This window comes from Heteronotia binoei, chromosome 15, assembly GCF_032191835.1.
Source record: "Heteronotia binoei isolate CCM8104 ecotype False Entrance Well chromosome 15, APGP_CSIRO_Hbin_v1, whole genome shotgun sequence".
In the NCBI taxonomy this organism is placed as follows: domain Eukaryota; kingdom Metazoa; phylum Chordata; class Lepidosauria; order Squamata; family Gekkonidae; genus Heteronotia; species Heteronotia binoei.
The window spans coordinates 18,767,281-18,784,018 of NC_083237.1; the positions used below are offsets into that span (position 1 = coordinate 18,767,281).

Below are 16,738 nucleotides of genomic sequence, written 5' to 3' on the forward strand. Positions count from 1 at the left end.
ATGCTGAGCGATCTGACAGCTGAGACAAGGCGACTGGTGGATGGCTACTTGCGACACAACCTGAGCGGTTCGGTGCTGTCTCACAGCCACATGGCCAAGACCCTGCGGAGAGTGGCTGACAAGCTGGAGAGCCGTGAGAAGACATTCTTTCGCTCCATTTGCTCCACAGCAATCTTGCCGGAGCCTGGTAGGGCAGACGTCCATTTGAGACGTGTGGCGGCGCAGATGGCATCTGATGGTGGGCTTATTATTTTTTATTATTATTATTTTATTATTTTTTTTTCCGTTTTTAATTTTTATTAAACACCTAATCGTGTGACCAAAATACAACATAAAATAAATAGAGAAACCTTGTAATACAACAGTAAATGAGTCACATAATACATATATCAGTCTTCCACAGGGAGGGTGCTGGTGGATGATAACAATATATTGTATAACATTAAATCAGTAACCTAGATATACATTGTTCTAGATAATATGAAAAAAGTCTTAATTTTCCATATAGTTCTTATAATCCTAATGCGTTCTTATGAGATTTTTTTCCCCAACCATTTGTAAAGTTTCTCCCAATTTCTGCTAGCTTCAGTTTTGGACTCTCCTCTTAATAACTTGGAGAGTATATCCATTTCGGCAGCTTGAAGCGTTTTATCAATCACCTCAGTTAATTAAGGCAGATCTTTTGCCGCCAATGTTTGGCGAAAACTATCCTTGCCGCAGTAGTCATATACACCGTTATATATTCATCGTCTGAGCACACTTCGTTTTTCACTAAAGACAGAAGCATCAGCTCGGGTTTGAATTGAATATTTGTTCCCAGTATATCCTTTAACCAATCAAATACCATTATCCAGTATTTTTTAGAAGTTTTACAGGACCACCAGATGTGGAAGAAGGAGCCAATTGCTGTTCCACACTTCCAACATTTAGCCGGGAAAGATTTATTAATTTTAGATATTTGCAGTGGAGTAATATACCATCTGTGGAGCATTTTAAAGAAATTTTCTTGGAAGTTGACTGGCTTCATGATCTTGTAATTCATTTTACAAAGATTAAGCCATTGATCTAAATCAATATTTTTTTTGAAAGTTTTTTGCCCATCTGACCATTGTCTCTTTGACTAGTTCGTCCTCCAATTTTATTTGAATCAGGTAATTATATACCCACTTAATCACTTTGGTTTCCTTCAACAGTAATAATCTATCAAAGTCAAAGTTACTTTTTGTGAAACCTTGAAGCTTATCTTTATTATACTTGGCTACAATCTGATTCCTTGTCCACCAGTCCATTTTTATACCCAGAGGTTCTAATTCCGCTTGACTTTTCAAGCTATCTTTTTCATCTAGGAGGTCCTGATACCTTAACCTCTTAGAGCAATTCCATAACTGCGGCTGCAATGATGCTTCTTCAGGAGACAGCCACCTTGGGGTCTTGGTATAAATTAATTTTTTATACTTTAACCACACATCAAGAATAGCTTTACGGATTAAATGGTTTTTAAAATATCTTTGTTCTTTGTTAATATACCAGAGGTTTGCATGCCATCCAGCCTGTAAATTAAATCCTTCCAAAGCCAACACATGCATGTTTTCTAGAATTATCCAATCCTTCAACCATACTGTAACACAGGCCGTGTAATATGTTTCCCAATCCGGGAGGCCTAAGCCCCCATTTTCCTTAGTGTCCTTTAAAATTTTCCATTTCACCCTGGGCTTCTTATTTTGCCAGATAAAAGATTTGGTCAATTGGTCTATTTTTACAAAAAAAGGTTCCTAATCGCGAAACCAATCATTTGAAATAAAAACATAACTTTGGGAAGAATATTCATTTTGATTACTGTGATCCTACCCATAAACGATAATTTCATATTAATCCATTTTTTCAGAGAAGAATCTATCTCTCTTAACAGTGGCTCAAAATTATTTTCGTACAAATTACTGCATTTGTTTGACATACTTATCCCTAAATATTTAATTTTTTTCACACAAGTGAAGCCCGTTTTCTTTTCAAGATCTTGAGCTTCTTGTGGTGACATGTTTTTCGTGAGTATTTTAGATTTCCGCTTGTTTACTTTTAAACCTGCGACATATCCATATTCCTCTAATTCTTTTAACAACTCCTCTACTGACTCTGAGGTGTTTTGGGATATCATGACCATATCATCTGCATACGATAATATCTTATATGTTTCTCCTTTGACTTTTAAACCTAGAATTTTTTCATTATTCCTTATACTGTTATTCAGAATTTCCAAAGTTAAAATAAACAATAACGGCGAGAGGGGGCACCCTTGTCTTGTTCCTTTACAAATTTTAACCTCCTCTGTCTGTGCACCATTAACAATGAATCTCGCTGACTGATCATTATAAATGGCCTGAATATTTTTAGTAAAATCCTCACCGAAATCCATTACTTTTAACACTTGTAACATGAATTTCCAGTTTAAGTTATCAAATGCTTTTTCAGCGTCGATAAAAAACAACACCATTTGTTTTTCCCTGTGTAACTCGTAATATTCCAATAGGTTAGATATAATTCTAATATTGGTCCTCATGTACCTCCTAGGAAGGAATCCTGATTGGTCAGGGTGAATTATAGTTCTCATAATTTTCTTTATTCTGTTGGCCAAAATAGTAGTGTAAATCTTGTAGTCCACGTTTAATAATGATATTGGTCGAAAATTCCCAATCTCATTAACATTTTCTGTGGTTTTTGGTATTAACACTACGTTAGCATATTTCCAGGAGTCCGGAATTTCTGCTGAAATCCAAACCTCGTCTATTAAATTTTTGAAATGAGTAATAATGTTTTCCTTAAAGGCCATATAATACTCTGCCGGGAGACCATCTGGTCCGGCCGCTTTATTACTCTTTAGTTGACCCCATGCTTCTTCAATTTCAAATATCGAAAACGGACTATTTAATATACTCTTTTGATCTTCTGTTAATTTTTGCGGAGATTTTTTATCTAAATACATTTTTCTTTATCCCGGTCAAGCTCATTCACACTATACAGATGTGTGTAGAAATCCCATATTATCATTTTCATTTCCTCTAACGAGGATCTTTGTTTGCCCTCCTTGTCTTTCAGAACTCTTATTATTTTTCTTTCCCGTTCTTTCCTTATTCTATAAGAAAGCCATTTCCCCGGCTTGTTTGCTGACTCAAAAAAAAATTGCTTAGCATAGCGAACCTTCTTCTCCATCTCTTCCAAAAACATAACATGAATTCTATGCTGTAGGACTTTTAATTCTAATTTAATTTCTTGTAGTGTGGATTTTTCTTTTAATTGTCTTTCCTTTCTTTTTAATGCCTCCGTTAGGTCTACCATATTTTTATTCTCTTCCCGCCTCTTATAGGCGTTATAACTTATCACTAAACCTCTAAGATAAGCCTTACTTGTTTCCCAAATAGTCCTGTAAGAAACCTCTTTCTGTGTATTTGCATGAAAAAAAAACCTCATCTCATCCTTGAGATACTATAAAAATTGCGTATCCTCCATCAATTTTGGGTTCATTCTCCAACCCGATTTTTTTTTGGGGCACTCTCATATACAACATGATTGGGTTATAGTCACCTAAGGTATTCGGTAAAATTTCTACCTCCTCAATTGATTTCATTAGCCCTGCCGTGACCCGTGCCATATCAATTCTGGACCATGAACAATGTCTACTAGAAAAAAAAGTAAAATCTCTTTTAGACGGGTTCAAAGTCCTCCAAGCATCTACTAAGGTGAATTCATCCACCATTCTGTAAAATCACTCGGGCAGGGTATTACTTCTTGATATCTTGGATTTATTATTTTTAACGCTTCTGTCTAGTTTCGAGCAATTTACTGCGTTAAAATCTCCAATAAAGCAGATCTTCTCATAATCATATGAACTAATTACCTGGTATAACTGCTTATAGAATTTCCCCTGACAATCATTAGGCGCATAAATGTTAACCAATAAGAACTTTTGTTGGTCATTAATAATTTCAATTCCTTGAAACCTCGCATCAGCCGCCTGGAATATCAGTTTACCTTCTAGACCTTCTCTAATATAAGTTACAAGTCCTCTTTTTTTCTTATCTATCTCTGACGTTATTAGCGCTTTCCCTAACTTCTTATTAATCAATAGAAATTCGTCTTTCCTTTTCATGTGAGTCTCCTGCAAACAAATTATGTCCGCATTTAATTTTTTTAGTTGAAGAAAAACACGATTTCTTTTCTTTGGTGCATTTAAACCATTAATATTTACTGATAAGATCTTCATTCGGTTTGTCATGTTTGTATTTTAAAAATCTTTACGGTCCCCTTGAACATTTTTCTCTTTTTTTCTGTAACCTTGTTTCTCTAGATGCTAACTCCTCTTCCTGTTCAACCTCACCTTCCTCTCGTTCTTTAGTATTAGTAGGGTCACCCCTCTCTTTAGATTCGCTCTGACTCTCTCTGACCTGTATGGATTTAACATTCCCTCTATTTAAATTCTTGGACCAGTTCCTGGTATGGCTTCTTATAAATTCCTCAACTTTCTCCGATGAATCAATCTTAAATCTGACACCTGCATGAGTAAACATTAATCCTTCAGGAGTCAACCATCTATATATAATTCCCTTTTCTTGCAGCATCAAAGCTAAATTCATGTATGTTTTCCTCTTATATCTAACTGCCCAAGGGATTTCTTTCTTAACCTTTATCCTAATCCCTTTGATCATGAGAGGTTGCTCCCTTATTTCTCTCCATACCTTTTCTTTCATATATTTACGAACGAACTTTACATGAACCTCCCTTGGAAGATCATTTTTCTTTGCAAATTGCGAGTTAACTCTATAAATATAGTCAAGCTCTCTTTCTACGTCATCTTTGCTCGTCTTTAAAATTTCGGCCAAAGCTTCAGCCAGGACGTTAACCAGGTGTTCATCTTTCTCCTCAGGGATATTCAAACATCTGAACATATAATCAGCCTGACCTATTTCCATTTTTAACAGTTTACTATCCTGCTCCTCTTGTTTAGTCTCTATTTCAGCTACTCTATCTTCTGTTAGCCTGAGTTTATCCTCTATGGACCTTGTAATTGTTATTACCTCCATGATATCTTTCTTTGTGTCTTTAAACTTATTATCCAGTAGTTCTAGTTTGTTTGCCAACCCCTCTATTTGGTTACTTAAAGACATTTGAGCCTGGTTTAAAGCATCCAGAAAAGATTGCTGAATCTCTTTAAGAGAGTCTTGCGGGAGTAACGACCCCACTGACTTTGGCTGTCCAGGGGAAAATTTTGATTTAGCCTGCTGGGACATATTTGCTAAGTATTTTTGCTCTTTGATTTTACTATTGACTAGCTTCTTTACAAAGCCCAAGGATGACCAGCTAGTTCTGGTCACTCTACCTGAAATCAGAGAGTGATCAGAGTTTCAACTCCCAAACACTTTCCCCCCCCCGTCACACCAATTTATACAACACTTGTACACCATATAATATATAAAAAAGAGAAAGAGAGAACAAAAACAAAAAAACAAGGGTGCAAAAAGGGTACAAAAAGGGTGCAAAAAGTTTCACAGCCCTCTCCGTCAATCACCACTGCAGTCCTTGTATCCTCTTTACTCCAGTTTAGTTCAGTTTAATTCAGTTCAGTTCAGTTCAGTTTTGTCACTGCAGTTTTGTCACTGCAGCAACTCCTAGCAACCTCAGCCACTCAAGGATTCCGTCGCTTTGGAAATGCAGATTCAACGTCGCTTTAGAAATGCAGATTCAATCCAGCTGGCCACTCAGTAATAGGATCCTTCTTGCAAAACAGTTTCTCTCTCCTCTTCTACGTCGTACCTCTCCTCTCAGCTTGAAACAGCGACGCCTCTTTCTCCTCCTCCCCTCCTTCTTCTCCTCCGCGTCACCGACCGGCTCTGCCTGTTTGCGTGCCTCTCCTCCCACTGCAAGCCGCCGTTTCTCCAGCTAGCAGAATATCAGCGTCAGCCCAAACAATGGGTTTAAGGGAGGGACCAGATATAAATAAACAAACCAACAAACAAAAAGCCACCGACAAAGCAAAAAAACAGCCAAAATAACGCGCCAGCTTTCCAGCAAGCAGCCTCAGTGTTCCGGTGGCAGGAGCTAAACCGCCCACAGGCGCAGCTGGCTCCGGGACAGGGTAAGAGAGCCGGCACCTCCGGGAAAATCCCTTTCCGGTACCTTCTTCTCCCCCCCTCAGTGTACTTGCCTCCTCGACTGGAGGTCTGTACGGACCCTCAAGCCCCCCTGAAGAGCCTTGTTTAGCACGCCTCGGAGGAGCTTCTCCAAGACGCCGCCATTCCGCTCCACCGCAAACCGGATGCCCGAAGGATCTGATGGAGGGCTTAACTGGGGTCGAGTAGTGGCGCTGTTTGTGTTCACCGGCACCTTGGCAACAGCGCTGGCTGAGCGGGGGGCCCACGAGGAGATCGGCGGCCTGACAGAGGCATTGGTCATCTATCTGTCTGTGGAGAAGCGCGAGTGGCCGGAGGCTCATGGTGGCTGGGAAGGGTTCTACCGCTGCTTCAACAAACACGGTTCTGATTCAATCAGCCGGTGCGATACCAAAAGCAACACTATCATAGCGACCGCCGGATTTGTCCTAGCGGGATTAGCTTTCCTCATGGCTGTGCGATAAAAGTACACCGTGAATTCGAAACTATGAACAAGCGCGATGAAACTATGAACAAGTACCCGTGATGAGTCCGCTCTATATTTTTACAATTTTAATAATGTTGCCTAAATCGGTGTCTAGGCCTGAATGTTTAAATGAAGCACAACCCACCTTGGCAACGTCAAAAAACCAAACAAATGGAAACAAAGATTGTTCAGATCCTAAGTTTGTATGTTTTGTTAGTTCCATTCTAGAGAACTGAGACGTTATGCTAAAATACGTTAGATGACCTTGCGGTGCAACCGGCGTAACGATGTGTGTTTGGATTTTTATGGAGGGAATTCTAAGCTTATTTCAGTCGAGCATACCACGTGTTTCATACCGTCATATCTAATAGAAAAGCATTTTATTAAAGCGAGAATATACAAAGCGTAGCTTTTTTTTTAATTAACAACAATCTGCATCCCAACCCACGTGTCTACAGTTCCCCGCGAATGAGGCGTCTTCCACTTTGTTGTCGAATAGGAGGGAAGGGGGGATTGCCAAGAAATCCTGCGGGGGGGGGCAGGGTAAGAAATACACGGCATACATCTTTGTCGTGTTGCGATTCACAAGGATTAGACACGTGTGTATGTACAGAAAGTGTAGCAACGATACATCCGCTTTATCAATGTGAGAAAACAAAAACAAGCGTGCTATTTCCCCCACCCTACTGAAAAAATACAGTTCTTACTATCTGCTTCAGGATACGGGTCTTATATACAAACAGACGTGTGTGTTTTCTCATCTACATGTGGTTGGGACATTCTCGATTCTAATCTGTATGTTTTTCCTTCTTTGCAACCTCTTCTTCTTCCTCCATGAGGGAATCAACCTCCTTTGGAGACTCTGGTGTTTGCGCTTCATCAATCGGGGGTTCTCTCGCCTTTTCCACAGCTTCATCCTTCGTGTCTGCTTCAGAATCTCCAGAGGTATCCTCCATGTCCGCTCCGGAATCACCGGCGGTACCGTGCTCGGCATCTGCTAGGGAATCTTCCTCATCTGAATCTTGAAAGTGTGCTAGACCCCCACAGTATGGGCAGTGACAGGTGTCCGGCATCCCTGAGTTGACCGCTGCCACATTCTCTACCTAAAAGTTTGAAGAACAAAAAAAAAAAAAAATAGTATCCTGTCTCATGAGCGTGCCCTCCACCCCCAATTCCATACACCTCGGTGTTTTTTTTTAGGCCTTACATTCAGAAAGAACGCGTTCAAATAGACTGTTTCCTCCACAATCTCCATATTTTCTTGTGCCTTCCCTCCACGTTCTGACTCCTTGATAGAGACGCCATTCTCAGAGAGCTCTGCCTTTTCCCAAGCCTTCTTTGTGGAACTCTCCCTCAAAGGGGATTCATAATTCTCCACCTCTGTTGAGTTCTTGAGATTAGAACCACGCTTTCTTAAAGATTTGAGCAACACCAGGGTTAGCTTCCCACACATGATCAAATCCTCTAAATCAGCGACTTTGGTCTCTGATCCCTCCGCCGCCTAATTTTAAAAAAAAGAAAGGGCATAACGCTACATGACCTGCCATTGCAATCCTCCCAGCTTACCTCTTTTCTCACAACTTACCTGTACATCTGTTTCTGCTTTAGTGAAATCTCAAATGATTAAGTGTGCAATTAATGCAAATAAAGAAATATATATGGAAACTTGGGAATATTTGTGGAAGAACTCTATGAAGCTTTCGACGTATCAGAGTATTAAAGAGTACTGTTTTAAAATGATATATAGATGGTATATGACTCCTAAGAAAATTGGCAAAGCTGAATAATAAGATGCCGGACAGCTGTTGGAAATGTAAAAAACATGAAGGTTCTTTCTACCGTATGCGGTGGACTTGTGAAAGAGCAAAAAAAAAAAAAAAGTATTGACAGATGATTCAACAAGAAATTTCTAGGATCTTGGGATGTGAATTTAAGAAAGTCGCAGAGACTTTTCTGTTGGGATTACAAATGGAAAAATTTCCCCCCCAAAAAAGATAGAACTATAATTTGGTACTTGCTTTCAGCTGCTAGGACATTATATGCGTAATTGTGGAAGCAAGAAAAAATACCAGAGAAATGGGATTGGATTGTAAAAGTTATGACATTGTGTGAAATGAACAAGTTAACAAGAATTTTAAGAGACTGTGATTTAGAAGTTTTTAAGATGGAGTGGAAAATAAAAGGACATTGAACAATTTTTTGATAATGATGAAGTCTTAGAAAAAAAGAAGAATGTTAATTTTCGTTTTTATTAGTTAAGGGTACCTTTAAACATTAGTACTTTAAGTAAATAACACCGGTGGGGGTCAAGTAATGGGGGAGGGGTAGATAGAAAGTAATATATGGGATAGATAAAAGAAGTTATTAATGATGAAAGAAATATAACTTGTTACCATATGTTACCGAATAAAATTGTTTTAACCGTGAAACTCAGGTCGTTAACAGAGGTTAGAACTGCAGTGCTGCAGCTTTACCACTCTGCACCACTGGGGCTCTTATTTCTCTAAATATCCGCGTGTAAATGTTTCATGGGAAGCCTGAATATAACTGACTAGCCCAATTTTGTCAGAGCTCGGAAGCCGGTAGGGTTAGCCGTGTAACAGTAGCCTCTGCGATCTCTTACCGCCGTCCAGCTCACACATTTCATGGAAACCATTGTGGGGTAGCGCTTAGTTTTTACATCCTGTTTCCCTCCCTAATCACGATACCAAGCAGCTTATCAAATGGTTTCCCCCCCTTTTCCATTTTATCTTCGCAACAGCAACCTTGTGAGGTAGGCTAAGGCAAGAGAGCGTGATAGGCTAAGGCAAGAGAGCGTGATAGGCTCAAAGTCACCGGCAATCTTGCGTGGCAGAGTCAGGATTTGAACTTGATGGTATAGCCACCTTCAAGAGGGGTTTAGATAAAAATATGGAGCACAGATCCATCAGTGGCTATTAGCCACAGTGTATGTGTGTATATAAAATTTTTTGCCACTGTGTGACACCGAGTGTTGGACTTGATGGGCCGTTGGCCTGATCCAACATGGTTCTCTTATGTTCTTATGTTCCGGATCCTAGTGTGCCCCTCTAATGCCTATCCTAGTTGAGTACATTGTTTTTACATTTGTGTAAGCTGCCTTCAGTCTCAGCAAAAAAAAAAGGGGGGGAGCTACAGTAAAGTAAGTAAAATACTCCGCTGGCTCTAGCGGGTTAAGTGTTAAATGAGAACCCAGGAGACTCGGGTTCAAATGCAACTCGCTGGGTGACATTGGCAAAGATGAATAATAAGATGCCAGACCGATGTTGGAAATGTAAAAAAACATGAAGGTTCTTTCTACCGTATGTGGTGGACTTGTGAAAGAGCAAAAAAAAAAAAAGCATTGGCGGATGATTCAACAAGAAATTTCTAGGATCTTGGGATACGAATTTAAAAAAGTTGCAGAGACTTTTCTGTTGGGGTTACAAATGGAAGAATTTCCAAAAGAAAATAGAACTATAATTTGGTACTTGCTTTCAGCTGTTAGGACATTATATGCGTAGTTGTGGAAGCAAGAAAAAATACCAGAGAAATGGGGTTGGATTGTAAAAGTTATGACACGGAGTGAAATGGACGAGTTAACAAGAACCTTAAGAGACTGTGATTTAAAGTATTTAAGATGCAGTGGAAAAAGTTCAGAAGATACGTAGAAAAAGAGTGGAAAATAAAAGGACATTGGACAATTTTTGATAATGACTAAGTACAAGAGGGAGGAGGTTATTAATTTTGGTTCTTATTAATTAAGGGTACCTTTAATATTAAGATTTTAAGTGTAAAGCACCTGCGGGTGTCAAGTAACAGGGGAGGAGTGGGTAGAAAGTAATATATGGGATAGATAAAAAGTAATTATTAATGATGTAAGAAATTGAAATTTATTGCCATATGTTACTAATAAGACTGTTTGAAACAAAAACATTTTTTCACCCTCAGATCACAATCGTGCCAGGTTTTTTTGTTTTTTGTTTTTAATCTTCACCTGCATGGCTTCTGCAAAGGGAAGTCCTGCCTCACCAACCTTTTAGAGTTCATTGAGAAAGACGCGCCAGAGATTCCTGAGTAAACTTAGCAGTCATGGGATAAGAGGATGGGTTCTCTTTCTGATTAAAAAAACTGGTTAAATGACAGGTAGTAAAGAGTAGGAATCGGTGGACAATTCTCACAATGGAGGGAAGTATGCTGCGGGGTCCGATAAGGATTGGTACGGGGGCAAGACTATTTCATTTATTCATAAATGATTAGGAACTAGGGGTGAGGTGCTGGTAAGTGTAAGGTGATGGCACAGTGGGACAAAAAAAAAATCCCCACTTCGCTTATAAGGTAATAGGGATAGAACTTGCTGTGACTGAGAGGGGGGAAAATCCCAAGTATGTCGTGGATAGTTCGGTGAAAGTGTCAACCCGGTGTGCTGCAGCAATGAAAAAGGCAAAGTCTGTGGTAGGTATTCTTGGGAACTGGATTGAGAATAAAACAGCCGATATTGTAATGCCCCTGTATAGATCTATATCGCAGCCTTGTTTGGAATTGTGTGTACAATTCTGGTCACCGTATCTCCAAAAGGACATTGCAGAGCTAGAAAAAAAGTGCAGAGAAGGGCAACAAAGTTGATGGGGGGGGGGGTTGGAGCACCTTCCCTATGAGGAAAGGCTGATGAGTGACTTTTCAGTTTTAGAAAAGAGATGGCTAAGTGGGGGAGGGGGAGGGGAGAGGGGTCAAGATAGAGGTTTATAAAATTATGCAAGGGGTGGAGAGTGTTGACAAACAGAACTTTTTCTCCTTTTCAAAATACTAGAACTCAATACAACGAGGCTGATAGCATATTCAGGGTGGCCAAAAGGAAATACTGTTTTACACAGAGAGTGATTAAAATGTGGAATTCGCTCCTCTGCCTGCACCCTTGGTTCATCAAGGAGATCAGTTCCTAGGCTGCCCATGACCCACAACCTCCTCTTCTCCCTAAAGCAGCAACGATAAACTCTTCTTTTTCTTTTAGAATCCTAGGCAACCTTCTACTGCCGGGGCCATGTTCATTGCTCAAGTAACCCCCAGACAGCTCCTTGGAGTGCTAACAGGTGGATGATGCTGACGATGGAAAAAAGGTGACATGCGTGGCGTCCCTGTTGCCCTTTCCTCACCAGAGACCAGAGCTGCTGGTGTTAAGGGTCCAAAGCAAGAAGCAGAGACTTCTACACCCCACCGTGGATCTTGCCTGAATAGCATAAGGGGACATTTACATTTTCCTCCCAGGTGACACTAGAGGATGTTTGCCCTTCTCTGCTGTTCATGCTGGCTCCGTTTGAGGCAGGTTGCGAAGGAAGTGCCTCTGCAGTCCGCCTCAGATGGAGAACTTGGGTAGGTGGCAGCAGAGAAGGCACACACTTCATGCCCTAGGAAATATCCTCGGTGTCAGAAACATCCCGTGTTGAGGGAGGGATCGGCTCTTTCTACCAGTCCTTCTCTCTAATTGCTCAGTAGCACCAGAGTAACACTCTGGTATGGCCCTGTTTGATGGCCGGACATAAGATTCACAGCCGGTCTTGAAGGTTTGCATCATTGCAAAAAACAAAACAGCCTGACTTAAATTGTTTGGTTGCATTTTATAATGCATAATGTCTATAGCTAGGTAACCACCGCATTCAGGATAATCACCCTTCTTTGTTTTTAAGCAAAAACATTCATAAGAACGTAAAAAGAGCCCTGCTGGATCAGGCCAGAGGTCTATCTAATTCAACATCTTGCCTCACAGAGTGGACAGCCTGTTACACTGTCTGGAGGGCCAAGCCCTTCCCCCTGATTTTGCCTCCTGGCACTAAGATTCAGAGGTTCTTGCCCCTCACCCATACCAGTACAGAAAGTGAACAACTACATGTATAGGCGCTCATAATGAACAGTCACTTGGGATCTGAGGCACCAAGGGTGGAGGAGAACCAGTCCTCAATGTGGCATAACTTGTATGGTATAACTTCCCCTCTTCCCTGCATTTTTTTTCCCCAGCCAATTTCAGAAGCTTCTATGCAGCAGCTGCATCCATGCTTTTTTTACTCTGCATGTAAAATGGTTCTTCGGTGCAGAAATCTCTGTGTTCTAAAGCATTTTTCTAGTCCTTGTAATCACTGAGAAAAGCTGTTGGCTGTGTGCAGTACTTGTTGAAGTCTTGAGGATCCATGAGTGCTCAGAGGGGGGGGGGGGCTAAACAACCATAATTTTTGTTGATGAGAGTCTAACACAACAAAGTTTACAACTTCTCACCCATAAAACCACTGGACCGTGACCTTTTAGGACTGCTTGCGGTCAAATGCTGTTGGTCTCACAAATGGCTATATATTATAAGATAGATGGAATTATCAAAACATCTTGAAATTGAACACCTCTAGTTTGTTTGTTTTAGGAGTAAGACCTTGCAGAAAGATGCTTGCTTTTAAATAGGATCACAGACCAAAGAACAGGAAATTTTAAAATGCTCTGGACATTGGATGTACAAGGATTCTAAAATATACTTTTACTGTGGATGTATATATAGAGATAAATGTATATATACTTTCCAAAACAGAACATTCCCCCCAAAAGTACAATCCCACTACATCAGGCATTCATTTTACCGATCAGGAGGTCAAGACCCTATCATGACATTTTTGCCTCAGTTCCCATAGGAAACATCTTGCTTTTTTTTGTGGGTGTGGAGGTTGGGGGGGGGGGAGCTGTCACTTTGGAATGCGGCTTGATGAAGAAAGGGTTGTCCTTTATCTTCTATCGGTCCATCAAGGTCAGTCGTCAACTCAGATTAGAAGTGGCTCTCCAGGGTAGCAGGCAGAGTTCTTTCACATCACTTCCTACCTAGGCATTTTGACTGGAGATGCTGAGGACTGAACCTGGAACCTTCTGCATGCCAAGCAGCGGCTCTACCATTGAGTCACACCCCCTCCCTCATGACAGTAATAGTGAATGGGCATCTTTTAAACTCTTGAGTGAGATTCTATGCTCTTTGTTGCTTTATCATGTTTTAGGTTGTAAACCAGCTTGCACAGGTTCTCTGCACAAGTGGTGCAGACATGTTCTGAATCAATAAACAAATAGATGCATCCAAGGAGAAGTTGCTCACTGATTTTGCATGGCTACTTCCTGTCTGAGAATCCCATCCCATTTTTGGTTGTTGTTGTTTGGATTGCATCATGGATGGCCATGGCCTCTGGTGGTCTGACCACACCATTCCAGCTGCTAATCTTGCTAGATGAGATCAGACAAATACTTTTGCTTCACTATTTCTGCAGCTAATGACCTCAGGACATTACAGTCTTCCAGAGGAGATTAGCTCCAGTATAATTACCAAAATGACTGTCATTTCTTCAATCAGTCGAATTTTCAGTAATTTTCCAGAATGAAACAGAAAACAAATCCAAGATGAAATCTCCATGTTCTGGTTATAAAAGCTTCCATGGAGCCATTCACTGCTAAAATGAGAGACCATATTGCTACTCGATATCTCATGAGTAGCACACAAAGCAAACAGCTGGGAAATGGAAGATAAGATTCAGACATGTACCCTTCAAAAGTGTGTTGGAAGAGACAAGAGCCATCTGAGTCATCTTCTTTCTGGAGCTTTCTGGATGACACTTCCATCCTAGACCCTTGCCAGTCCGGCTTTCGCCCGGGTTATGGGACGGAGAAACCACTGGTCACCCTGGTAGACAATCTCCAACGGCACCTGGATTGAGGCGGTGTGGCGTTGCTGATGCTGCTAGATCTGTCGGCCGCGTTTGACACGGTCGACCATCGGCTACTGCCCCGCCGCCTCGCCAATATAGGGGTAAGGGGGTCTGCCTTACAATGGCTCTCCTCCTTCCTCAAGGATCGGGGACAAAGGGTGGCAATTGGGGGCGAACGGTCCCGGAGGCGCACACTGGATTGTGGAGTGCCCCAGGGGGCAGTTCTCTCACCAATGTTATTTAATATCTATATGCGCCCTTTTGCCCAGATTGCCAGGAGACATGCAGTTGGGTGCCATCAATATGCTGATGACACCCAACTCTATCTGCTGATAGAGTCTCAGCATAGTAGTCTCAGATAGTAGTCTGGGAGTTTTACTGGAGCCTTCATTATCAATGGAGGCCCAGATTGCAGCCACTGCCAAGTTAGCCTTTTTCCACCTAAGGCGGGCAAAGCAGTTGGCTCCCTTCCTAGAGCGCCAAGATCTGGCAACGGTACTTCACACAATGGTCACCTCGAGACTGGATTACTGTAATGTCCTCTACATGGGGCTGCCTCTGTACCGAACCCGGAAGCTGCAGCTGGTGCAGAATGCAGCGGCTAGACTGTTGTTGGGGCTCCCTAAATGGGAGCACATACAGCCTGGACTGCGCGAGCTGCACTGGCTGCCAGTTATATACCGGGTTCATTACAAAGTGCTGGTCATTACCTTTAAAGCCCTATATGGTCGAGGACCTTTCTACCTTAGGGACCGTCTCTCCCCATACGAACCCCAGAGAGCACTGAGGTCAGCCGGGAAAAACTTGTTGACTACTCCCGGACCGAGAGAGGTGAAGCTGCAAAGCACCCGTAACCGGGCCTTCTCCTCTGTAGCCCCAAGCCTATGGAACCAACTTCCAGAGGAAATGCGGGCCCTGCGGGATCTTGAACAATTCCGCAGGGCCTGCAAGACCTTCCTCTTCCGACTGGCTTTCGCTGATGAAGAAAGAAATTGCTAATGATAACCGCCAGCATAAAAGAACAAATAGCATTAGCACTTTTATCAATTTAATTTAATTAATTTTTAAGCCTAACAAGAATTTTTAATGTTCAATGTTTAAATGTAATTTTGTTTTCTTTGTTTTTCCTTGTACAACTGAAACTTGAATTGATGCTGTCAGCCGCCCTGAGCCTGCTCCGGCGGGGGGGGCGGGATACAAATAAAATGTTGTTGTTGTTGTTATTGTTCTTAAAACCAGGCTGAAGATAATGTTGTCAATACTCTAGAAGAGACCCTGAAGAGGAGATTCTACAGAGAGTCCAAATGGAGAAAGGTGGTTTTTGATTGCTTACGGCAGAATCTGTGATGTTGGTGCTGATACCGATGCTACTTCCATGTGTATAAATCCCGTAGTATGAAGTGCACTGGAAACCATCCTCCTCAGATTCCACAACAGTCATATCAGCCTGGTGAAATCCTGATTGGTGGAATTGTGTCTCATACTGGTTGTGTTTTGCAAAAGCTTGAATTTAGGCAGCATCCCTGCCAGGTTCATAAATGTTATCCGATGTAAGAGAATCATTGTTCCTCTAACACAGAGGTGGTGGTGGTGGTGATATCTGATTTTATTTGAGCAAATCTGCATATTTGCAAAGCTCAGTAGGCATTTTTAATAATAATGGATAGCACTAAGCATTGTGGCTACCCAAATAAAGTACTCACACTCCAAGGCCAAAGATTATGCTTATACCATATTGCTTCATTAATAATTTATAAGTAGATGGCACTTTTTTTGTTTTGTTTAGCATTTATACACTTTCCTAGATTAGTAAAGAGTTCAGTAGCATCTTAAAGACTGACAGATTTTATTGTGGCATAAGCTTTCAAGAAACAGAGCTCTCTCTGCCAGAACTGTGAGGAAGAGAGCTGTTTCTCCAAAGCTTATGCTAAAATAAAATCTGTTAATCTTAAAGGTGCTGCTGGACTCTTTACTATTTTGCAGCAACCAACTAACACAGCCAACGCCTGTGGATATATTTCCTTGATCAGAAGGTATATAGCAGGAGGTAGAGATCTTTTTTAAAGCTGCAGTAAATATAAAAAGTAAAAGGTAGTCCCCTGTGCAAACACCAGTCGTTTCCAACTCTGGGGTGACATTGCTTTCACAACATTTTCAGGCATACTCATTTTGCCGGCTGAGTCAACCTCGAGCCGGCTACCTAAAACTAGATTCCGCTGAGATCAAACTCAGGTTGTGAGCAGAGAGTTCAGACTGCAGTAAATATACGTCCACCCAAATGCAGGCTATTTTGAGAAAAGCCAGTTCAACACAGGGAATGCCAAAACTTGAAAATAAAGTAACGAGGAGGGAACTATTGTTTGAAAAATATAAAAACTTCTGAAAAAAATGTCAGT

At 41.2% G+C, this 16,738-nt stretch overlaps 1 protein-coding gene across 1 annotated transcript; it reads left to right on the top strand.

Moving 5' to 3' along the window:
• On the top strand, positions 1-6,622 carry LOC132582917 (anti-apoptotic protein NR13-like). The gene is made up of 2 exons (XM_060254566.1): positions 1-238; positions 6,315-6,622. The coding sequence occupies exons 1-2, from the start codon at positions 1-3 to the stop codon at positions 6,620-6,622; spliced, it is 546 nt and encodes a 181-aa protein (XP_060110549.1).
• Positions 6,623-16,738: the final 10,116 nt, after the last annotated feature.